The 26,394-nt window shown below is 43.3% G+C and overlaps 1 protein-coding gene across 1 annotated transcript in view; it reads left to right on the top strand.

Annotated features, from left to right (window-relative positions):
* Positions 1–18,713, top strand: part of LOC137757659 (epidermal growth factor-like protein 6) — a 41,592-nt gene extending 22,879 nt beyond the window's left edge. Inside the window, 6 exon segments of the mRNA XM_068534272.1 lie at positions 3,919–4,242; positions 5,634–5,714; positions 11,135–11,236; positions 13,410–13,603; positions 13,605–13,676; positions 18,639–18,713. Of these exon segments, the coding sequence (XP_068390373.1) occupies positions 3,919–4,242; positions 5,634–5,714; positions 11,135–11,236; positions 13,410–13,603; positions 13,605–13,676; positions 18,639–18,713 (848 nt within the window).
* Positions 18,714–26,394: the final 7,681 nt, after the last annotated feature.

Here is a 26,394-nt window from a genome sequence, read left to right as displayed (position 1 = left end):
GTGTTCACTCATTTCAGCCTCACAAATACCCTCTTCTTATTCCATCTTTATAAATGGGGAGACTGAGGCAAAGAGAAGTTAAATATGGGCTTGAGGACATAGGACTAGAAGGTCTGGGGACTTGGGAGTCACACCCAGGAAACTGGCCTCCAGAGCTGTGTGCCTGAAGGCAGGGACCCACGGCTACTCCTCTGGGGTGGGCACCTCTCTTGGACCCCTCCCCAGCAAACTCTCCTGGGTCAGCTTCTCTGCTATCCTAGCCCCTTCCTGATGCCTGCATCTCATGGTGCAGTACGTTCCTCATTCATGATTAAGCCTCTCCGCCCAAGACCACGTCTAAAGCTCAGATGAGAGGAGAGTTTCTCCTGACAGGTGATAGGAGATCATGTGGTGAACTTGGCACAGGTAAATGAATGTCAAAGTCATGTTCCTCCTGGGAAAGATGTTCTCACATCATAGTGGTCTTCTCTAAGCAAAGCGAGGATTTTCAGGTAGGTAGAGTTGTTGACAAAGTGAATATTTAGAGAAATCTCAGATCTCTCCGAAAAAGAAATTGTCAACCTCATTTACAGAAGACTGGCCTGTGAATCTGAAAACTCTGGAATTCCCTGTTTTTATGTCTGAGATCCCCAAATGTGCCAGATCCTCCTACTGTGGCAGCTTCCACCCACGTTTGTATATTCTCAAAAAGATGTTGCGTTAATCAAGAAATTTTCAAGACAAACAGTCATCAGCTGTGTCAGATTTGAAACAGCAACACCTAGATACAGCCAAATCTATCCATTCATAGTCGTGCATATGCATAGTTTGCTTTATCCTTGCCCCAGCTCTTTACATACTGAAGGAGTGAAATTATTGGCACCACAAAGGTTGTGATGGTTTGATTTATTTTTTTTTCAATAGGAAAAATCAAAACTTCAAAGCAGAAAACAAAGGCAGATGTTTAGGTTTGGCTGGTGTGGATTGAAACCCTCTCCTCATTATTTATTAAAGGTCTTCAGTGTTAGGTTACTGACTGCATAAAGGATATTTCCAGGGAATGGGTATTTCCTGTTAATTTTTCATGCTGGGTCCTGGGAAAAGAATCAGAGACCCGTAGACAGAATTGCACAGTGGGGCCTTCAGAGGAAGGCGTATATACACACATTACAGTCAGAGCTTATGCAACTTCTGGCAGATTAGCTGAAACAGGCCATCTGAAGTTCACGAAGATGAATAATGATGGATTATTTGTATTAGTAGTCATTGGCTTCGAACCTGTAACTACAGGCTGTCACATTGATAAATAACTAGGACATTTCATTGAAAAGAGAAATGTACCTCTTGTCATCACAACCTTAGATTGATTTAAAAGTAAGAGCAATGTATTAATTAGGAGTATATATATTTTCAAAGCATTTTTCTTTTTCCTTTTGATTACACAAAATATTGTGGACCTCTTCTTATTTACTTTTCTACCATTTTGGTACAGAGCGAATCAGCCATATGTTGGAGAAGGAACTGAGCAGAAGAGATTAAAATATTGCCAAGAAAAATATTCTAACAAACTCTCAATCCAATGTCTTTTTGTAATATTCTTTTTGGACACTGACATTGGTGCCTACTCCCTTATTTCGTTTCCCTCTGAACTCTATCCAGGTTGTAGAATTGAGTGAATTGATTCAGTGGTATCAGACCCTTTTTGCTTAGTCTTAGACTAGCACATGCCTAGATGTTTTATAAAAGGACAATATATTTGATTTTAAAGGTCGGGGTTTTTAATCTTTTTAAATAAATTTTTTTATTTTTGTGGCCGCACCAAGTGGCTTGCAGGATCTTAGTTCCCCAAGCAGGGATTGAACCTGGGCCTTCGAGAGTGAATGTGTGGAGTCCTAACCAGTGGACCTCCAGGGAGTTCCCTTAAATTACTTTTTCACATCAGTTTGGATATTCTTGTTTTTTTACTGAAGTATAGCTGTTATACAATGTTGTATTAGTTTCAGGTATACAGCAAAGTGATTCATATATATATTTATACATATATATATTCTTTTTCAGATTCTTTTCTATTATAGGTTATTACAAGATAATTGAATATAGTTCTCTGTGCTGTACAGTAGGTTCCTTATTGTTTATCTATTTTATCTGTAGTAGTGTGTAGTTGAATACTCTTTATTATCACTATTTGATCCCGAGAAAGGGACCATGCATCTTTAGACTCTAGATCTCGAGGAATTTGAGGCAGTTAGAGAAAAGTAACCCTCACCCTAAAGCAGAAAGAAACATGTCATGGAAATAGGACTGGAAAAAGACTCATTCATCTGATTTACCCTCAAATCTAGCTCTGCCCCTGGGTAGCTGAGTTACATTGGGCAAGTCATTTAACGTTGCCCAGTTGCCTCATCTACAAAACAAAGATGTTGGACTAAAAGACCTTTTTTTTCTACCTCTCAAGTTCTACACTAACATTTTCCCCCAGTGGTCATTGATCCGCTGGGGAGTATGAGGAAGCACCCTAGAGGTACATTTTTTAAGGTAGAACTATTTATATATACAAACATGACAGTATCTCCAGACATTCATGAATTAAAAAAAGCAGCTGTCAAATAGTACAGAGAGTCTGAGTCCATTTGTGTGAAACAAAATGAATAGTGTGGACAAAGTCTGAAGGATGCTTTCCACCCTGATAACAGTGCTTAGCTCTGGGGAGAGCTCTAGAATTGGGGATGATGGTCAAAGGAGAGTTTGTTCTTATACATATTGTTTGTATTTTTTTTAATTGAAGTATAGTTGATTTACAATGTTGTGTTTGTTTCAGGTGTGTAGCAAAGTGATTCAGTTATACATACACACACACATATATTCTTTTTCAGATTCTTTTCCATTATAGGTTATGACAAGATATTTTTTTTGTATAAATTTATTTATTTTATTTTTTTCTACTTTGGGTCTTTGTTGCTGCTCGTGAGCTTTCTCTAGTTGCAGCGAGCAGGGGCTACTCTTTGTTGCGGTGCGCAGGCTTCTCATTGTGGTGGCTTCTCTTGTGGAGCACGGGCTTTAGGTGTGTGGGCTTCAGTAGTTGGGGCACGTGGGCTCAGTAGTTGTGGTGCACGGGCTTAGTTGCTCCACGGCATGTGGGATCTTCCCGGACCAGGGCTCGAACCCACGTCCCCTGCGTTGGCAGGCGGAGTCTTAACCACTGTGCCACCAGGGAAGCCCCATTACAAGATATTGAATTTAGTTCCCTGTGCTATACAGTAGGTCCTTGTTGTTTATTTTATATATAGTAGTGTGTGTCTGTTAATCTCAAACTCCTAATTTATCCCTCCCTTTCCCCTTTAGTTATAAGTTTGTTTTCTATGTCAGTCTATTTAAAGGTACATTTTTAAAAAGAATTTAATTTAGTGATGAGAAATAAATGAATGTAAAACAGTAAATATAGATGCCTCTCTATAAACAGTCAATAAGTAAAATCATTTAGCTTTTGATAGTAGTTGATTGAGGTGAAGAAATTCAAAGGGGAGAGAGAACAGGAAAGAAAAATTAGGTATGTATACATTGAATCAAAAATCACCGTTCTGTAGGTCACAAATGGCCCATTATTGGCAATTTATATGGTTCAACATAATGCTAGCCATAATCTTTGAATATCACAGTTAAACAAATTACAGGACCACCTGGGCAACAGTGGCTTTGGCAAATACCGCTGTGAAAGCAGAAATATTAGAGGATCCTGGAAAATCCATCACGTTGGAATCTGTAGCCCAGCTTGGTAGGAGCAAATATAGTTCTTCCTAAAATATCAAATGGTTGAGCCTCATATGTGTTGATTCTGGAAGCATTCATATACTGCACTTTGACGCTTTTTAAATGCTCCATTTTTCGTGAGAGATCTAATTATTGGCCAATGTGGAACTTCTCTTTTACTGTTGGTTTTAGTTATCCCTGAAAATTCTGTGAAGGAATTCCTCAGAGCACCTGGAACCATCAAAGACAGAATCAAGAAGTTGCTTGCTCACAAAAATAACATGAAAAAGAAGGTAAAAATGAAAAACATTGCAGAACCTGGGGGGACTCCTGTCCCTAAGGTTGACTCGCAGCCCTTCAACTCTGAAGAGAGCGTTTCCAGAGATGGGAACCCTCCTGGAGAAAAAGAGAGGGATGAAGAGAGAAAGAAAGAGGGGCTGGAGGAAGAGAGAAGAGATGAGAAAGCCCTGGCAAACCATGTGGAGGAGCAGCAAAGCCTTCGGGGAGATGTGTTTTGTGAATATCACTTTTGTTAATTTATGCATCTTATGAAAAGTGAATTGTAGTTTCTCCTGGCAAATGAGAGAAAAAGGGAAGACAGTTTCACGCCTTAAGTAAGATGGGATCAGCTTTAAGTCCTAAGAAGCAGGGTTCTCTATAAGGTCTGGAAACTTAGTCTTCCACAGATACGAAATCCAATTTGCTGCTGTGGGACGCACGGAGGGTCAGGCCTTTCCCCTTGCCTGGGGGGTTTCCTATTTGATGCAGACCCTCTTTCCGCTCCCAGCCAAGGAAGCCCATTTGTCCTGCCAGCACGGCCGTCTGGACGCCCAGCTTTGCATGCAGCGCACCCCCAGACCCCAGAGAGCGCCCCCTGGTGGATCTGCCTAGCTCTACCTTTTTCCTTCGTGAAGGCACTTTTTACAGGCGCACTCAATGAAAGGAGATTTTCAGAGTTGTGTGGTTATGATCTAAAAAGGCAAGATAGACAGCTGGAGGAAAATTCTATAGAGAGGCTAAGCTAAAGTTTCCTGCATGAGCTGGAGAACTGCCTTTGTCACTGGTGGCCGAGCAGAGCCCATCACCAGCCTCAGCCCCTCCAGGGTTGTTTCCATGTTAACCCACCCTGGATCCCTCACACTGAGACTTCCCATTTCATTCTCAGCAGGCGTCTGTTGCTACCTCTATATTTTGTCTTGTCTGTTCCTGCTCCATGGCTGTTGGATTTAACCAAATGAAAAGTAGCTTCAGCCCCACCTGTCCAAGAACTAGCATACCAATGACATTATCTCCATTAATAGAGTCAAAATCTCAAGAGAGTATGTTTCCAAAGCCTGGTGAGGAGGGATGTGTTATTTAGGTTACTTGGGTGATGCTTAGGTCGCACCTGTGGAAAAAGATGTTCTACATGGGGAAACTGGAACCAATATGAATGCTTTGGAAACGTTAGGGAAATACAGTTGTAACGTATTCTGTCCATAGAACACAATTGTCCCTTGGTATCCATGGGGGATTGGTTCCAGGAGCCCTCACAGATACCAAAATCCATGATGCTCAAGTCCCTTATATAAAATAGTGCAGTATTCACACATAACCTACACACATCCTCCCATATACTTTAAGTAATCTCTAGATTACTTAAAATATGTAATACAATGTAAATGCTGTGTAAATAGTTGCCTGGCGTGCAAGGCAAATTCAAGTGTTGCTCTTTGGAACTTTCTGGATTTTTAAAAAAATATTTTCAACCTGTGGTAGGTTGAATCTGTGGATGTGGAGCCCATGGATATGGAGGGCCAGCTGTATATGGTAAAACCCTCTTTGTTCATTCATTCATAACTTCTTAGCACGTGAGGCTTTAGGGTTTTTGTTTTTTTTTTTTTAACTGATCAAGTGTTCATTGTTAGCCCCTAAGGTGAACGAAGCGGGTGAAGTTGATCTGGTTCTGGTCCAAAGAAAAGCTACAGCATCCCGACTGGAACACAGAGGTGAGTAATGCCTTCTTCCGAGTATACACTGTCTCACGGTGTCCCGTGGTCCTTTCATTTCTTCATAGGATGAGATGGTTGTGTGTGAATCACTGCTTCATTCCTAAATACCCAAGGGAAAAATCGTTACATCATGATACCCAGTGCCAGTGTGAAAATAGCAGGTCCTTATGTGATTAATACCAATGATTATGATACTGTAAGGCTGTCTTCTCTCCACCTGACACCTAGAGTAAAGAAGTGAGGCAGATCATTATGTATGGAGATGGCAGAAAATGACTCATTTGCTTCAACTCCAACCCATGGGGACCCACAAGCTGAAAATCATCGTGTACTAAAATCTGGCCCTAAGTGCCTGTGTCAGTTACCTATTGCCACAGTAGTGCTTTGTAACAGACAACCACAAACCCTTGGGCCTATATCAATAAATATTTAGCTTTGCATGTGACTCTGTGGATTGGCTAGTTCTGCTGATCTGAGCTGGTCTGGGTGGGGCTCGCCCATGTGTCTGCATCAGCTGTGGGCCCGCTCGGTGACTTCGCTCATCTTAGCTCTGCTGTCTCGCAGGCCTGGGGCCTCAGGTGGGACCCCTGGGCTGACTCTGCCCTGCTCCATGGGGTCTCTCATCCTCCCGGAGGCTAGCCAAGCTTTTTCTTGTGAGGCACTGGCAGGGTTCCCAGAAAGAGAGCAGAGGCACACAGGCCTGGTCTAGGCCAGAACTGGCACAGCATGGCTTCTGTCATACTCTATCAGCCAAGGCAAGTCATAAGGCCAGCCCAGGCTTAAGAGTTGGGGAAGGCACGACAACGTCATATTGCAGAGAGCGTGGACACAGGGAGGGGTAAAAATTGGGACCATTTTTGTGATCATTCTAGCAAAGCCTCATAATCTGTAATTTCTTAGGCATGATCCCTAATTTCCTCTGAGTTTATTTAGCACTTTCACTACCCACGACAAATTACATGCGCATCTCTACACAGACATGAGGGAAAAGCCTACCTATATATGTATCCCTTTTACTTGGTGTAAATATGAATGCCTTGATCTCTTTCCTTTGCAAACTTTCACTCTACCACTATACATGTCCTAAGCTTGCACTAACTGGATTTCCTTCTGTGTTTACCATGTGATTACATTCTCCAATTCTGTCCTTTTGGTTTATAGGACAATCTCCACCATGAAGAAAGTACCTCTCTACTGCACTCCTCCAAATTTAATCTGAGAAGCTTCTACGAAAAACTTTCCAAAGGGTAGTGACCCATGACCCAACTCCTGTAGGCATCTTGTTTTCTTCCATATTTCTCCTAAGTGTCGCACGTTTTTGTTTGTTTGTTTTTTTGCAGCATGCGGGATCTTAGTTCCCTGACCAGGAATTGAACCTGCTCCCCCTGCAGTGGAAGCGCAGAGTCTTAACCACTGGACTGCCAGAGATGTCCTAGTGTTCCGCTTTTAAAATTTCTCTGCATCAAACATCAAACATCTTACCTCCCATTTTCCTGGTTAGGAAGCAAATGTTTTATAGCTCAGGGGATAAGCTACCTTCTCTAGGTGTTGGAACTTCTGCCTCAGCTCTGCTTTACACTTCTAAGTGACATTAATAAATTATTTGAGTCCTTTGTGGATCCCCAAATCAACCAGGTTTCTTACTTTACTTTTTCTTCCATAATCCTCAATGAAACATGGCAAGTTTACAATTTTGCTTATTAGCTTATGCCTCTGATTTTAAAGGTCTTTGAATAAGGTGTCCGGAGTGCTCAGTCTCAATTAGTAGACTCAGGTGGGCCCCCCAACTCTTCCACTTGCTGATTGCCTGGGGCAGGTCACTTAGGCTTGTGATGTTTCATGGCTTTCATGTGTAAAGTCAGAATAAGAGCAACACTCCTCTCTAACGTGCTGTCTGAGCCTGAGTTCCTCAAAAACAGACCTTGAGACAAGAATTTGTGTGCAAGTGGTTTATGTGGGCAGTGATTCCAGGAAACAGTGGTTGGAGACGGGGGAAGAGAAGGAGGCAATGAAGGGCATGTCATTGAGCAAGTTTCCACTGTAGGTGCCTGGAGCTGGATCCAACTGGGGAATCTGGGAGCCAGTGTATAGAACACGTGGCTCAGAATTATCCTACTGGAGGGGCAAGGGAGCTGGGGTATTTATACACCAACTCCCATCTGACATTGATTGAAGGCCACTCCCAGGAGGGTGTTAATTCCCTGGTGCTCCTGGCCTGCCATAAAATCAGGGAAGGACACCACTGTGACAACTGGATCTGCATCCCAGTTGGACCCTCTACAAGACTGGAGAGAACCTGGATTCCAATCTGACTTCAGGTCCAGGTCCAATTCCAGCACTTAGTGGTCCTACCCAAAGGCAGGGAAGCAGAGGTAGCTAACCACCAAGTCGTGTCCATCACTTGTTGAGAGCTCTCCCGGGGAAAGAACTCCCTGGTATTTTGGTCTGCCTGGCTTGGGCGAAGCATGCTCCAGCCAGAGAATACCCGCACTCAGAGAACTGTGGTGTTTGCAGTAGAAAGCCCTGTGCCTGCAAGGAAACATAACATGCCGACACGTACTGGTGCGGCACCAACAGCATCTGTTTTGGAAGGTGGTATGGATTAAATCAGAGAATGTATTTGAAAGTACTTTGTAAACCCTAAAGTGCTATACAAATGAAATATGGTGCTGGTGAGACCAAAGCCTTGAGTTTTATCTCGTGGCGGAATGGTTGGCTACATACCATTCCATTGCCCCAGTTTACATTCCCCACGTCCCACATGATGTGGAAGAAGGGAGAGTTTGGGACAAACGTGCCACTACAGTTATAAATCAACTGAAAAATGTATGTTGCATTATTTGTGGGCTGCTAACATCAACTTATCAAATGAGTAATAGCACTCACTAAAGAATATTGAAAACTGGAAGCAAGTGTTACCTGGTATCTTTTTATTTATTTATTTATCATTTTTTTAAATTAATTTTCATTGGAGTATAGTTGCTTTACAATGTTGTGTTAGTTTCTGCAGTACAGCAAAGTGAATCAGCTGTACATATACATATATCCCCCCTTTTTGAATTTCCTTCCCATTTAGGTCACCACAGAGCATTGAGTAGAGTTCCCTGTGCTATACAGTAGGTTCTCATTAGTTATCTGTTTTATACATAGTGTCAATAGTGTATATATGTGAATCCCAATCTCCCAATTCATCCCATCCCCCTGCCATCTTTTAATTTTAAAACTGGGACTAGAAATAAAATATCTTTGCTGGAATAGGGAAAAATAGGGGTTAGGAAGAAAGGAAAGTGAGAGAAGAAGCCATGTGTTTGTACTGGCTTAAGATATGTGCAGATGGACAGCCTGGATTTCAGTCTGATTTAGGATTCAGGTCCAGTTCCAGCCCTCAGTGTCTGTGGGACTTGGACAAATCACTTATGACTCTCAGTTTTACTTTCCTGAAAATGGGCCTGATTGTAGAATTTTTGTGACAACCAAATCAAATGATGTAAGGTACATGAAAATGTTTTGCAGCTCGTAATGAGTCAACAAACAGTTGCTGCCACTTCTCTCTTTAGCTTTTCCCCTTTCCTTACCAGTCCTTTATTCTTCAGTATAAACTGCCAAAACCCCCAAATCCAAGCCAGAGGCTGGCATTTGTTATGAATCAGAAGCATCTCAGTCTTTCCCCTCTTTCCCAGTGGTGTTTTCTGACACGGACATCAGGGGTTAAGACTTTTTTTGTAAGGGCCAGACGGTAAATATTTTAGGTTTTGTGAACCATACCATCTCTGTTGCATCTGTCAACTCTGTCATTGTAGCTCAAAAGCAGCCATAGGCAATATGTAAATGAATGGGCGTGGTGTGTTTCAATAAAACTTTATTTGCAAGAACAAGCAGTGGGCCAGGATGTTAGTTTGCTGACCCCAATCTACATAAAAGTAACCAGAGGCACTGGTTCAAAGCTTGTACTAACTGGCCCTGTAGTCTATGCAGTTGTTAGGATTTGTTAAATTAACATTCGTTAAGTAGAGCTCCTGGGTGCCACATGGTTCAACAAAAGCCCACAAAAGAAATTGAGATAGAGAAGCTTATTACTCTGGGTCCTGAGGGACTACATGGCAAGGCCTCCAGGGACCACAGCGGGAGGTCGAGGCAGGATGTGGGGCACACGCCTCTATTAGGGTCCATGTGTGGAGTGCTTTGGGGTTGCTGGGCGAAGCCTGGATTGCTGGATTCCAACAAAAACAATAGGGGTTTTGGTAAGCTACGAGGGGGTCTTATCTAAGGAGTGCACAAGGGCAAGGCCCTGGGAAGCAGGGGAGACTGTCGATCACAGGGGCTGTTGGGGAAGTCATATCAGGAACTCACTTTTACTCGTGACTCTGCAGGCTTTTATCTAGGGCATTCACTTGCACAAGGGCTAGTGCCCGTTAGAGGCCCCCACAGGCCATGGTGCCAAACAAAACGGATGCCAGGGCAGCGATACTGTGGAGTAGCTTGGCTAAGCTCTCTCTTTTTTTTGAATTGAAGTATAGTTGATTTACAGTGTTGTGATAGCTTCTGGTATACAGCAAAGTGACTGTTTTATATATATATGTATATGTGTATATATATATATATATATGTATATACATATATATATATACATATATATGTATATACATATATATATATACATATATATATATATATATATATTCTTTTTCATATTCTTTTCCATTATCGTTTATTACAGATACTGAATATAGTTCCCTGCGCTATACAGTAGGACCTTATTGTTTATCCATCCTATTTATAATAGTTTGTATCTGCTAGTCCCAAATTCCCTAAACTCTTTTATTTATTTTATTTTTGGCTGCGTTGGGTCTTCATTGCTGCACGCGGGCTTTCTCTAGTTGCGGCGAGCAGGGGCTACTCTTCGTTGCGGTGCATGGACTTCTTATTGTGTTGGCTTCTCTTGTTGCAGAGCACGGGCTCTAGGCACACGGGCTTCAGTAGTTGTGGCACGTGGGCTCAGTAGTTGTGGCTTGCGGGCTCTAGAGCGCGGGCTCAGTAGTTGTGGTGCACGGGCTTAGTTGCTCCACGGCATGTGGGATCTTCCCATTCCAGGGATCGAACCCTTGTCCCCCGCATTGACAGGTGGATTCTTAACCACTGCACCACCAGGCAAGTCCTCCAAATTCCCTAAACTCTTGACAGCAACTGAAAACATGGCACTGACTTCCAAAGCTCCCAGTGTTAAACATTTTCCTAATGCTTTTTTGGTTTTTTTTGGCCGCGCCACGTGGGTTGCAGGATCTTAGTTTCGACAAGGGTTCGAACGCTGAACCCGGGCCCCCTGCAGTGGAAGTGTGGAGTCCTCACCACTGGACCGCCAGGGAATTCCCTTTCATAATGCTCTTAATGTTGATGAAATGCACCCTTTTTCTTAGCAGATTTAAATATCTCAATTGACTGCAGCTTTGACCACGGGGTCTGTGACTGGAAACAGGATATAGAAGATGATTTCGACTGGAATCCTGCTGACCGAGATAATGGTATTCAGATTTCACTGTTTCATGTTCTGCGATACGGCCCAGGGAAAGAGAGCTCCTATGATGGGAGGGTCATTTTTCCTATCACTTGTGTGGTCAGGGTTGTTTGAAAGTTTGGAAACTTTTAAACCTTCCCAAGTCTCCCCTGATGAATGATTGACTTGGGTCAGCATATATTCTCCTCCTTAATCCCTCTCCCACTCACCTACCCACCCCCGCAAAGGATTCTCCAGCAAACCTCTTCCATACTCACTCTCCTACTGCTGAGAGACAGATGTGGGAATTCGTGTAAAGGTTAAGAGTATTTGGGGAAAGGGGGAAGGAAATTGTTTCTTTTCCCCAGTTTACCAGCTGTGGTGCCCTGTGGTTTTGTTTTGGGTTTGGGAGGCAGGGGATATGAATCTGGAAAGGAAACATGATCTCTGCCTAAACCTGGAGTTTTAATAGAGTTACACCTCAGAGCATTGAAACCGTAATGAACATCACATCAGCAATCTGAACTTTTGGACTGGCATTTCCCTTCTATTGCTTGAGGATTTCTTTCTTTCCACTTAACCTTGGATTTTTCTCTGCCTAAGCTCTGAGCTGCCTGCTTTCCACTGCCTACTTAAATACTGTCGATGAGCTCTAACTTCCTTTTGGGCAGAGCATTTGGCTGGCTGATCCCATTTGGAGCGTAAATCGAATCTTGGTCATTTAAGGCTGATTCTATAGTTAGAGATAACTGTTATACCTTTAGGAAATCCAGATCCTTACCAAATTATTTATTTGGGGATGTATAGGCTCAGCTCTCAGGTAAAAGATCCTTCTTGTAGATCCTTCCTCTAGACTAATTCCTCCCCGAGGTCTTTCCTTGCAAGCCCTTACATGCAATCAGGAAACCTGGATATCTCCTAACAAAAATTCCTTTTAGAACTTGGGATTAGGGTAGAGGGTACAAGTCCCCTATTTACAAACACCTCATTCAGAAATGACCCTGGGGTTCTCAGCTGTTGCATCACTCGGATTGTCCTCCCTCCCTTCCTGAGCCTCCATCAGATCTCTAGGTGGGCTGGTTCTTCCCTACAGAGTTAAATATAAAAAAGAAACATGGGATGAATCATCATTTTTAGAAGGATAAAATCTCAAGGACAGATCAAAGTGGGCTTGAACTGGGAGTGAAAGGGAAACCTACCACAATGGGTCACAAAAGAGAGTATAACTAGAAGAGCTGCCAGATAAAATATAGGATGCCTAAATTTCAGATAAGCAGCACAGACTTTTTAGTATATCTCAGACATGTTGTTTGTGTGAAATGCAAACTCCAGTAGGCAGCCTGTATTTTTATTTTCTGAATCTGGCAAACTCACTGACTGGGGAAGAAGACCAGACAATCTCTGGGTCCAGTGAAAACCAAAACATTGTCAACCTGGGTCCTGGGAGTGTCTGTGGGCTAGCAGAAGACTCCACCCACCCACCGTGTCTTTTTCCTGGCTTCTAGAGGAATTCTTTCTTCCTATCAACTTCTTCAAACCCCACTCTATGAGAGTTTTTGCCCAAGTCCATCAAAGCCACAACCAGAAGACTGGAGATGAGCAAACATCCACCACACTGGTTAAAAAATTCTTGGGAAACGGATCTTAGAAACAGAAGGTGACCTGTGTTCCTGCCATCTTCAAGCCGAACTTGGAGTGATACGTTACACATGGTGGCTAAGCTCCATGATACCATTGGTACAAAGTCATGTATGTTGTGGATTAAATACCGCACTGTGGACCCACCTAATGAGCTGGCCATCATACATACCAACTCAGTGGGGAAATGCCTTCCAAGGTTCAAACAACCAATGTGGAAAGTTCTGGAACACAAGTTCTCCATTAGCAGAAAATCACCTACAGTGCTAAAAGACCATTTAATTAGGTTCCTGCCCCATATCTGCTATTACCAAGCTTTGTGAATGTGAACAAATTCTTCAGTTTCTCCAACTCTTAGTTACCGTCTCTGGAGAGCAAAGAACTTCAGCCCTGTGATCCCTAAAATTCACGTTAGCATGAAAATGTTCCTAAATGTTCGAAATGAAAAGGACTTCAGCTTTCCCTATAGGAGACAAGCGTTCATTTTTTACAGCTATTTTATACAGTATAGCCAAACCCTTTACATTGGCCTCATTAACTGGGGGTTTTTCTTCTCTTTCAAGCTGTTGGCTACTATATGGCAGTTCCGGTCCTGGCAGGTCAGAAGAAGGACATCGGCCGTTTGAAACTTGTCCTCCCCGACCTGCAACCCCAAAGCAACTTTTGTTTGCTCTTTCATTACCGGCTGGCTGGAAACAAAGTAGGGAAACTTCGAGTGTTTGTGAAAAACAGTAATAATGCCCTGGCATGGGAGATAGACCAGGAACACGGATGAACGGTGGAAGATGGGGAAGATTCAGCTGTATCAAGGGATTGATACTCCCAAAAACGTAAGTGGAAAACATATTAAACGAGATATTTACATTCTTTTTCAGTGATTTAACAAACAAAACGAAACACTTACTGAAGTACCTAGGCACTAGGGCTGCAAAGATGAATTAGACTCTTTCCTCCACTTAAAGAGCTTATATTCTGGAGTGAAATAGATGAGGTAATTAATAGCACAACTAATGATAATACTTGTCAAGTGCATGCGTATCAGCATTTTATGGGAATGAGCTGTTGGTGTGTGTCAGGCTCCTCTGGCCAACTTCCTTCCAAACCAGGCTCTAAACTCCTTAACATGTGAAAGCTCATTCATTTTATGCCCAGGACTTATCACAATGAATGGAGACTGGAAGGTCACTTTTTTAAAAATTTATTTTGTTTAAGTATAGTGGATTTACAAAGTTGTGTTAATTTCTGCTGTACAGCAAATTGATTCAGTTATACATATATTTTTTTTTTCATATTCTTTTCCATTATGGTAAATCACAGGATATTGAATATAGTTCCCTGTGCTATACAGTAGGACCTTGTTATTTATCCATCCTCTCTGTAATAGTTTGTACCTGCTAACCCCAAACTCCCATTTCTTCCCTCCCTACCACCCTCCCCCTTGGCAACCACAAGTCTGTTCTCTATTTTTGTGAGTCTGTTTTGTAGATAAGTTCATTTGTATCATATTTTAGATGCCACATATAAGTGATATCATATGGTATTTGTCTTTCTCTGTCTGACTTACTTTACTTAGTGTGGTCATCTCTAGGTCCATCCAAGTTGCTGCAGATGGCATTATTTCATTTTTTTATGGCTGAGTAGTATTCCATTGTATATACCTACCACATCTAGAAGGTCATTTTTTTAATGTTTTTTGGACTGCACTGAGAGGGTGGCCATTGTCTGGGGTACCTAAGACCACCCTCAAGTTCAATGATTCCCTAGAAGGACTCAAAGTACTCAGAAAACCTGTTATATTCACGATTATAGTTTGTTACAGTGAAAGGATATAGATTAAAATCAGCAGAGGGAAAAGCCATGTAGGGCAGAGGAGAGATTGGGCACAAGAGTGTAATTTTCTTCTCCTGGTGAGTCATAGGGACAGCTCTTAATTCTCTTAGTAATGATGTGTGACAACATGCACAAAGTACTGCCCATGAGGGAAGCTCACACAAGCCTTGGTGTTCAGGGGTTTTGTTCTGGGTCAGTCTGCTCGCATGACTGCCCACATGGCTGACCCTAGTTACTCAGTCTTTAGTTTCTCTGGAGGACAGGCTGATACTGTGTGGCCCAAGGTCCCCACCATAAATCACATTGTTATCATAAATCATCTGGCGTGGCCACAGACACTCTTAAGAGGTAAGATATTCCAGGGACTTAGAGGTTATTTTCCAGGAACCAGTCAAGGTCCAAACCTGTCTTTGGAATGTGCAGGGTTTGGACAACCCAGACCTGCTGAGTTCATCCTTTACTGCCCAGAGGATTTAATAAAGGAAAAGGGAGCAGAGTTTTAAGAGGAAGTTGACCAATGGGATGTACTGCTCAGAAAGAACAAATGGGATAAAAATGACAGTCTGTCAAGTTTGACCATCAGGAGGTGGCTACCGACCTTTGCAGGAGTCGTGTCTTTGGAGGGGAAGAGGGAAAGCCACACTGTAGAGCCACCAGGAGGGAAGGGAGCAGAGCCCTGGGGACAGCCCTTCTAGGCTGTTATGAGAAGTTTGCTCGAGGTGGGAAGGGAAAAGATAGGGTGAAATCTGGAAGGAGATACACGAAGAGCAGAGTACCAACCAGTGGTGACAAGAAGTATGTTCAGGACTCCATTTCTACTTTGCTTGTGAAAGAGAACGTGTTAGTCAATGGAAGTAAACTCCTGTACTAGGCGTCAAACCAAACAGCCATGCCCTTAGTGTCAGGTGTTAGATTCAGCATCCCTTCATTCCCTCATCACACTTGAATCACAGCAGAACATCTTATATAAAATACACCCTGGGGGCTTCCCTGGTGGCGCAGTGGTTAAGAATCTGCCTGCCAATGCAGGGGACACGGGTTTGAGCCCTGGTCTGGGAAGATCCCACATGCCGCGGAGCAACTAAGCCCATGCGCCACAGCTACTGAGCCTGCGCATCTGGAGCCTGTGCTCCGCAACAAGAGAAGCCACCACAATGAGAAGCCCGCGCACCGCAACAAAGAGTAGCCCTGCTCGCCGCAAGTAGAGAATGCCCGCGCGCAGCAACGAAGATGCAACTCAGCCAAAAATAATAAATAAATAAATAAATAAAATTTAAAAAAAAAGAATAGATACCTAAAAAAAATTTTTTTTAATAAATAAATAAATTAAATAAAATAAAATACATCCTGGGCTTCCCTGATGCAGTGCAGTGGTTGGGACTCCGCCTGCTTCCCTGATGCAGTGTAGTGCTTGAGAACCCGCCTGCCAATGCAGGGGACATGGGTTTGAGTTGTGATCCAGGAAGATCCCACATGCTGCGGAGCAACTAAGCCTGTGCGCCACAACTACTGAGCCTGTGCTCTAGAGACTGTGAGGCACAACTACTGAAGCCCGCATGCCTAGAACCTGTGCTCCACAACAGGAGAAGCCACCGCAATGAGAAGCCTGCACACCGCAATGAAGAGTAGCCCCCGCTCGCTGTAATGAGAGAAAGCCTACGTGCAGCAACGAAGACCCGACGCAGCCAAAAATAAATAAATAAATAAATAAATAAATAAATAAATAAATAAATAAATAAATAAATAAATAAATTTATAATGAAAAAATAAATAAATTAATTAAATAAAATGCATCCTGAGACATGACTATGGATAAACGTATATGTTGGGCCAAGTTAATGAACTTACTAACCATTCTTTCCCAATTCCAGGGCTGGTTTAGGACCAATGAATGCCTTAATTCTAGTTTATTCTCACTGCAAAAAATTTGAGTCAATACACATCCAATCCACATATTTACTCGTTGTGTTTGTAGCATAGTTTGGGGATCGTAACATTGAGTCGTGCTGTAGAGGGCTGAGATCCCTGTTGGAGAATTGAAGCATGCCTCTGCACAGCATTCGTAGTTACCTCCATGTTTACTGAATTTATATACTGAGAAAAATTTTACATAACTCAATGGCTTGCTGGGGGTGTATGCTATCAAAACAGTGATTTTATTTAAATGCACATTTTTGAAAACATGCCCCCAAAAAGCCTGGCCTGTTAGAAGGGTACACAGGCCCAGCAGGGGCCTGAGGCAGGCACCTGTGCCCTGAACTTTTTCAGTACTAGGGCAAACCTTGATGGGGCGCAGTGGAGGGTGGGGAAGCCAAACAGTCCAGACTAAAGCGTGCATTTCAGTTCATCAGTGTCATATTGGCTGTGGATATTTGTAGCAGATGTGAGTCTTACTCCGTAAATTTAGGCATACAAGGTAAGTCGCGTTGCTTTCTCTAAATCAAATTACATCTGAACCCAAAGCCCCATCCCACTAGGCTGTGCGGTGGGGGGATGGCGCTGCGTGGGATTCAGTCTCCGTTATTTGCTCACACAGGGTTGAGTGAGGACCGCCCTCCCCAGGGTGGCCTGAGCATCTGAAAGGCTAAAAGTGGTACATTAAGAGATGGGCAGCACATCTTCCCTTCATCGTGAGGGCCCTGGAGACCCACATTTTGTGCACCCACGTGGTTCTTCAAGTCACTCTTCAATTTCCATGCCAGACTGGACCCAGAAAACTTTACTGGAGTCTTGCTCCTGGGAATCCATCCTCCGTAGGAAGTTTGGGCAACCGTTTCCCACCCAGGGCTCGGCCACGAAGACACAGTGGTGTGGCTCCTAGTCCTGGAGAATCTCACTTTCCTCCTCATTCCTTCTGCTTCTACCCCTCACAGGCACCTCACTCCACCTTCTACTGGCTTAGCCTTCTCAAGGAGGTTAAGCCTGCAGGGGGCAAATATCAGCAAGGGGATGTCTTGTAGAAAAGTCTGCTTTTGATTTTTATATCCCAAATCTCCTTGACGAAAGAGAACGTAAGAAGCCTGCCTGAATTTTTTTTGTTGTTCCAGACTTGGCAAAAATGCAGTGGAAAAACAAATGCAAATTAGGATGTCAATTCATTATCCTGATATTTATTTTTAGTTATCTGGGAGTATCAGTCAGGGATTTTAGTGATGGGAAAGCCACCATATCCCAAGATCTAGACATGCCTCCCCTCATTATCCCACCCATTGCAGCTGCTGTGAGGGGTCTGCTTTTCGGCTCACTACTTTTAAAACTTATCTCAAAGGAACATCTTTCTGAAAGCCGTTCCTGCCTGAGAAGAGTCTAGGGGAGGAAGAGATTTCTGTACCCAGTTGTGCTATCACTTGCTGCTCAGTGATAGCTTGTCTCCAGCCATTCTCAAGAAAATGAATCCAGGGAGCATAAGAAAACAGAGAGTAGCCCGGGCAGTGGGCATTCAGTCTGTCTTTGCCCCCATTTGTCCTTCTGAGGCTTCCACTTTTCTCTTTGGAGAGCCAGGGAAAGCCGGACGCACTGGTCATCACGCAAGCCTAAAGTTGCTTCATCTCCACTGCCCTGAACACTGCTCTGTGATTATGTTATGTTCACGGGGAGTATTCAATTCCTTCTAGCCTGGTTTTCGAGAAGAAAATCATATTATTCTTTTACTTTTGCTTTTTTTTTTTTTTTCTTTAAATGGGAATTCCAGAATTTCTTCTTAAAGCTTACTCTTCTCAGCTTTCCAGGGCTTTCCAGCTTCTTTTAGGTGTTGCAGTGACCCTGTTTTCTCTGAATGTAATTCACTCAGTGTAGATACCTGGCATCTGGAAAATATATTATTATATATTCAGTGTCAAAGCCTGTTTCTATGCAATAGGGACATATGAATTTAGTCTACGTGGTGGACTTTGGTGGGTTTTGGCCACCTGGCTTTCAGCCCACCTTCAGAACAGGCCATCGGGTGCCCCTCTCTGCCCTAGCCAGGGGACAGCGACATGACCCAAGCGGGGCTGATGGCACACTCCTCCCTGGAATGTGAATTTCAAGCACAGTAATGTGGAGACTAACATAGTAAGAGATTATTCCTGCGATGGTGGCTTCCTGATGAGCAATGGCTTTTTCCCATTATTCTGCTTCTAACCCTGCAGCTCATTTCCAAAGCTGGACTTCTGGTCTTTCCATCCACCTGCACACTCCTGTTTCCTTACTGTAATTTCCCTTTGCTGTAGGTTAGTGGAGGTCTGTTTCTGTTCTCACTACAAGCAAACACTGACTCAGACCGTCTTAATGTAGCTATGTGATTTGAGTCATCAGAAGAGAATCCCTGATCTTATACGGTACTGAAATTGCCTTCTTATTCGTTCCTTTGTATGAAGGCATTGGAAGCTGCTTTTACAAAAGAGCAAATATTACTTAGGGAAGGTTACACTGCCAGCTCTTTACTCCTTACACCTGAGTTTTCTTATAAGGGTCGTTTCTCTTTACTTGTCAGAGATCAGCAGAATGGGACTTGAACAATTAAATGTTGACGGGGTGAACTGGGAGAGAATGAGAGGTCTGCAAGATTAGATTCTTCAAGATCTCACGGGCGACTGATTGGAAGGTTCTCGGTACCCAGAAGAAGCATGAGTTCGCAAGACACTGGGGAGAAGAGAAACAGAGCCAGGATGAAGCAGGAGATGCTGAAGACAGCCCTCTTTGCTGCTTGCCCGCTGGCAGCCACACACGTGCACGTAAATTGCCAGCAGGGGGCACTGCTGGAACTCTGAGAGAGGGTCTGGAAACCGAAAGAGGCAAGGAGAAAGTGTTTCCCTTTCAGCGGGGGAGCTGTGTGTGTGCAGCTCAAACTCAGGAGGAAAAATATTTTTAAAAGGACAGTAACAGGGATAGGAAAGGGGACGCAGAAACTTTTATCCCTGTTTAGAAAGAGCAATAGATGTGGGGAAGGTGAGCCTGTGTTCCAGGCTCCTGAGCAGCAGGAAAGGAAACCCTCAGGCCTCAGCTCCTGCTGAATGACTCCTCAAGACTCCAGTGCCGTTTGCCTTCAGTCACAACCCGCCTGGTATTAAGAGACGAATTCACTCCAGGTGTCCCAAGTCAACTGGCACCAAGTCACATAGATGAGGTTCATCTTAAAGGGGGGGGGGGGGGGTTAATACTTTAACTTTTTAAAGTAAGTTTTTTGTTGAAGTCTAACACATATATAGAAAAGTCAGGGCAGAAATCATAAGTGTGCTGCTCAAAGACTTCCACAGAGTGAACATGTCCCTTTAAAAAGCATCAAGAAACCATGGCCACTCCCCCCAGAAGTCCCCCCACCTTGTGTTCCCTCACAGCACCCTCTCCAAGGGTAAACACAGTCCAAACTTCTCCATCACAGAGTTATGGCCCCTGATCTCAAAACTTTTGTCAGTGAAGAGGGGAAAAAAATTATGTAAGTGGAACCATACAGTATGTACTTTCTGGCTTTTTTTTTTTTTTTTTTTTTTCGCCGCACTGCAAGGCTTGTGGGATCTTAGTTCCCCAACCAGGGATTGAACCCGGGCCCTCAGCAGTGAGAGCGCAGAGTCCCAACCCCTGGACCGCCAGCGAATTCCCTTGGCTTCTTTTGATCAATGCCACATTTTAAAAATTCATCTGTGTTGCTGTGAGTAGCATTAGTTTGTTCATTCTCATTTCTTGGTAATATCTCATTGAATAAATATACCAGTTTATTTATCCATTCTGCTCACAAGGGACAGTATGGATATTTGAGTTGTTCCACTGTGATTATTACAGAAAGTGCCACGATGCATTCTATTGAGTATATACCTAGGACTGGCATTCTGGGTTGGTAACATGTACTGTTTTCCGTCACAAATGACGCATGACCATAAATCGACACACCACATCTTCTGTATGATTTTTGTACCTGAAGAAGGCACTTCCAAATGTGTTTTGAGCAACACTGTCCGTGCAATACATAATAGGCTCTCAAAGAAATTACTGAGAAGGAAGGGGTAATTAGTTCTTACCTATTTTCATTGAATCCAGCACTCATCATGCTCTAGGAAGTGGCCACAGGGTGGCAGAAACCATAACAAACAAAACCACAACCTAGAAGTGGAAAACAATTTCTATAACATTCCCAAACTGGTTAGAGATATACATAGGACAAGTTTTTGTCAAAAATATGCATACGTGTGCCCAGCAGTGGGATTGCCGGGTCATGTGGTAGTTCTATTTTCAGTTTTTTAAGGAACCTCCATATTGTTCTCCACAGTGGCTGTATCAATTTACATTCCCACCAACAGTGCAAGAGGGTTCCCTTTTCTCCACACCCTCTCCAGCATTTATTGTTTCTAGATTTTTTGATGATGGCCATTCTGACCAGTGTGAGGTGATACCTCATTTGCGACCACCTAGAGGGGTGGGATAGGGAGGGTGGGAGGGAGACACAAGAGGGAGGGGATATGGGAATATATGTATACGTATAGCTGATTCACTTTGTTATAAAGCAGAAACTAACACAACAATGTAAAGCAATTATACTCCAATACAGATGTTAAAAAAATATATGCATATGTAAACTTTTTATCCTAAACCCACTTCGAGGCAGCCCTTCTCAGCTCCAGGCCAGACTCTCACCACCCCTTACTACTGCCTCTAAGTCTATTTATAAACTGTTGTACAGAATTTTTTCACATGTATGCTAAGGATAGAAATTTTATGAAGCAGGACGGGACGTTTAAAGATGTAAGAGTTCCCCAGAAGTCATAAATAACTACTCCAATCTACAACTCCATTCTCCACAGAAAAAAAAGGACCCTTATTTGTACACATTTAGAGGAATCCCAAATTGTTTGTTGCCTTGCCATTCCCTGGCCAAACAGCATGAAGCTGCATCCACACAGCGCCAGGATGATGCTTTGAATGGACACAGAACGCAGCTATTTGGCATCTGCAGTCACTGTTTTACTGACTGGAAGAGAAAAAAAAAAAAAGGTCGAATTCATTTACAATGGTCTTTTAAATGTTGGCCGGGTCTAAGCCTTCTTGAAGGGCCTCAAGCTTGTTAAAGGAATTTGAAAACAATCTACAGGCAAATGTGGTTAGGGGCATTTCTCTATAAAAGCCAGTTTTTAAAAGGGAAACATGTCTAGCTACTACCCCTGCCCCTCATTCTTGCTTGGGGAGAAACTATTAGTGATTTGGATTGCCAGTCTGATAGCACTGCACCTACCAAAAGAACTGCATTTACTTGAAATGATGCTAAATGGTCATTATCCAATTGGCCCCTGTCAGATTTCTTAAATGTTCTAAAAGGCAAGAATACTTGATTCAAAAACAAATAACCACTATTGGAGGAAAGTTATCAAATTATAACATATTCTAAAACTTTTGGATGCCATTTGCAGCAACATGGATGGACCTAGAGATTATCATACTAAGTAAGTCAGACAGAGAAAGATAAATACCATATGATATCACTTACATGTGGAATCTAAAAAGATTATATAAACGAACTTATTCACAAAACAGAAACAGACTGACAGACTTTGAAAACAAACTTATGGTTACCTAAGGAGAAAGGCAAGGGGAGGGGGAGGGATAAATTAGGAGTTTGGGATTAACATATGCACACTACTATATATAAAATAGATATCAACAAGGACCTACTGTATAGCACAGAGAACTCTACCCAATATTCTGTCATAACCTATATGGGAAAAGAATCTGAAAAAGAATGGATATATGTGTATGTATAACCGAACCACTTTGCTGTACACCTGAAACTAACACAACATTGTATATCAACTATACACCAATGTAAAATAAAAATTAAATTAAAAAAATAAAATTTTGATAGTTCTCTGCCACAATGTAGAATGATTTTACTCTATGTTTATTTTGCAGAAACTAATTTACCTGATATCTTATGGTCTGATTGGAACAAGAGTTAAATAGCAGTCCTGAAAAAGAAAGCAGTAGTATCAAAGGTGAGAATGTTATCTGCAAAGCTATAAACTTATAAGAAGCCAACCTTGCTACCCAGTCCCACTGCTATCACCTCATCTCTCTGATCCCTGAAAGGTAATAAGAGTCTGATTTGGGGAAGCCATTCTCCATGGGCCTCTTGTGTTTCCACCTATCGTCTGCACAAAGGCATTGGCAGCTTTTGTTCTGTACTATATTATCAAGGATGTTGGTAGAGCCTGGGAGAATAGAGATAGTATCTTATTTCTCAGGAGCAGATTTGTTTCCTGAAAAAGATAAAAATATCATCTCCTTCTGGGGCAATGTTTGGGCAGGTTGGCTATTGGTCCCCTTATAAGATTGGGGCTTTCCTCAACTCAGAGTTCCTCACTGTGACACAAACTCACTGGGTACCCGGCAGCCACCTGGACCCGCCTCTGCATTGCCCCACCCCCTCTGAGCCTCGGGGTGGGGGACAAGGGGCAGTGGTGTGACCCTGAGGCCCATGCTACCTGTTGTCCCATGGGTAATAAAGTCCACCTCTGACCCAGGAGTCTCGTGTTTTCTACTGATATCTATGAAACTGTGACAGGCCAACTTGTTAGCTTGCAAGTAGGGGAATAGTTCTTGACATCTGTAAACATCTCCAGGTAAAAGTATTCCAGAGTCATCCCACAAGTATTCTGTGCCTAAGAAAAAGAGAAAAGTACCAAAAATATAGGCTACATCAGGCCACACTAGAGATCAGTGCAATTTTAGGGAGGCATCAAGTACCTGAGAAGCAGGGGTCATTCAGTACCCTTCCTTGCTTAGGACAGAGGCCCAGATGTGGTCTCAAAATCTTTAACTCAGTGCTTTGGGCAGCCGCTGACATTCAGCCTCCTGAGGAGGCAAAAACGGGGCTCACGCCATTGTTATTTCAATGTTAATATACACTCGTGAGGCTGGAGGATGTGGTAAATCCTGGTGAAGGTAATCTAGTCTATACCAGCAGACAGGCAGCACCATTCAGTGGTAAGAAATTTGGGCAGCACTCAGGGCCTGCGGCAGGTTGAAGATCTTGGTTTTGTTGCAGACCCAGTCTACACAGCCTGTCCTTTTCTCTCACAGTGCTTCACAGCCTGGAGACAAGATGGAGAAAAGAAAGCAGTTGGCTTGATCCAGATTGGGGCTCTGCCTGGCGGCTGTGGCAGAAAGACACCAGAGCACGGGCCTTGGGGAGGCAGTGGCAAGGGTGTCTTTGAAGGTATGGTGGGCCTTGGGGTCTAGGTTGTGTCTTATTAGAGAGGAGAGTCAAACCAGGAAGAAACCAAGAGGTGGGGAGAAAATGGAAATGTCAAGGGAATGGGGGTTTCATTTTAAAAAGGTCAAAGGATGAGCATGGGGAGATTAAGAAGAGAAAGCCAGATCAATCAGGAGAGTTTGATGTTAGAGTTCAAGAGTTCAGAGGTGATGATCAAGTTCAAGGGGTGGCCACAGGGCAGAGACTGAGGAGGAGAAGATGGTTACTGGAAGAGAGGAGGTCAAAAAACTGAGGGCAGGTTCTGAATCGGTCATGTGGCTAGATGTCACCACGATGGTTGACGACTATGGCTAGAAGGACGGAGGGCCAAAGAGCTATTTAACTGCGCCTTCAAGGAACAGTGGCCTTTACGTGCAAGTAGAGAAAGAAGAGACTGTGGACAAGAGTTGGAGCAACGAGGATGCCGCCCTCAACTCCAGCCCCTGAAAAGAGTGCCGTGGGGGAGGAGGAGCAGCTTCATGTGACCTGGCCACAGGCGGAGCGGCGGCCCTGGGAGAGCTCAGTTCCGCTAAGGGGGAGAGACAGAGTCTGTCTACCAGACAACGGAGTACGTGTGATGGGGGAGGGGGCAGAAACGGTGGGCGTGAGTGTCCAGAGGAGGGAGCCCATAACAGTGAGGGGATGAGAGCGTGGGAGAGGATGGATGACAAGGGGCAGCTGCACACTGGGTGATGCCAGGGTCAACATCTATGGGAGTCATGGCTCAATTATCTGACCTTAGTTTCCCCAAAGGAACCCAAGTATGATTCCATGCTACTGCAGGCTGGAGGTCCATGATGCTATAGGCCATTGACTGCAACTCAAAATAACATGTTGGTATTTAAGGTCCAAGAAGTTAGTCCCAAACACTGTGGTCTTATGGTAGAAATGGCAGGGGAGCCCACCAGTGGTCAAGGAAGAGTGGTCAGCTGACTTTGGTTGTGTTTCGTTTGAAATCCTAGATAGGCCGAGAGAGGTTTATTTTTGTCTTACTTAATGTCAAGCAGCGACCAGTATGGGATGGGGTAGACATGCCACCATGTCATCAGGGACCCAGGCTTCCTCCAGCTATGTACTCCTCCATAGGTTGTGGCTCTTGCCTTCATGGTCACAAGGCAGCTCCCAGAGCTCCTGCCTTCACAACCACATTGCAGGCAGGAAGAAGGAGGAAGGGAAATGGCAAAAGGGGCTGCTAACCGAGAGCCTTCTTTAATGATCCTTCCTGGAAGCCCCACCAATGACTTCAGTGGGCTCCCCCATCTGAAAGAGAGGTTGGGAAATACAGCCTTTTAGCTGAGCACATTGCATTCCCCTCATATATATGGTTATACTAGTAGGGAAAAAGGTGAGAATGGATATTGGGTAGGCAACTAGAAGTCTCTGCTACAGATATTACAGAAACATGAAATATTATTATTCAATTTAACTCATCTTTGTGTATTGGTTTTCTCCCCCATATGTAACATAATTGCAGGCCTCCCTATTTCATTTCTGGTTCAATATCTCTTCCTGTAACCTGGATTACTGGGGCACTGTCCTTCACTGCAAGGTCTCCCCTCTATTTTCCTTTAATCTAAGCCAAATTATGCTCTCAAATCTCCTTGGTCACTGAAGAGATGGGGGCTGGGGTTGGGGGGGTCCTTCTTCAAGTTCTAGCACAGTTTCAGAAGCCACCTGTGTCAGTTAGCTTTTGCTGTATAACAAACCACCCCAAATTTTCACATCTTAACACAACTACTTTATTACCTCTTGCAACTCTGTAGGCTGATTTGACTGAGCCAGGCACTCCTCCATCTGGTCTCCCTGGAAACACTGTTTTAGGGGTTTCTATAACTAGCAGTTATCCTAACACATACAGCTACAGTCCTGTATAGACTCTATGGCTAAAGAACTTCACACTAAGGGAGAACAATGTATTTTTTCCCACCATCTTAAGAGGTTGTATGTGTTGGTTGTATTAAAGAGAACATTGTTGAAGAAGGATTACTTTTAAAAAAAAAAGACAAAGAAGAAGGATTACTAAGAGTTTCAGTATAAAAAAAACTCTAAGAGTAAGGCTACAAATTTTAAAGATTAGTAAGTGGACACCTTCTTGCTTTCCTTCCTTTTACAGCTCAATGCCTTCGCTGCTTTCGGGCTAACAGGCAAATATCTGGGGAATCTTCTGTTTGGGAGCTCTCTTGAACCTCTTTCTGACCTAGACTCTTCAAACAGAATATACTTTCATCCTCAGGGAATACACTCAGGATTCATTACCACACAAAGCAGTTCCTGAATTCAGAAGAAAAGAGAAACAGGAAAGGAGGCATTAGTCTTTTTTGGAACCTGGCTACTAGCATAATTTGGTTTTAGGTATTTCTCTGAGGCCTTGAATTCAACAACTTACGCTAATTGGCATTGCAGTTATGAGGCCTAATAAAGCAGTCATGTGTTCCCATAATGGCAAGTAATTTTAAGAATTTTTAAGAATGTAAGTAAAAAAATATATATATATATAT

The sequence above is a fragment of the Eschrichtius robustus genome (genome assembly GCF_028021215.1).
Source record: "Eschrichtius robustus isolate mEscRob2 chromosome Y unlocalized genomic scaffold, mEscRob2.pri SUPER_Y_unloc_1, whole genome shotgun sequence".
In the NCBI taxonomy this organism is placed as follows: Eukaryota; Metazoa; Chordata; class Mammalia; order Artiodactyla; family Eschrichtiidae; genus Eschrichtius; species Eschrichtius robustus.
The sequence above is the reverse complement of the archived record's forward strand: the minus strand, read 5'-3'. Positions and strand labels throughout refer to the sequence as shown.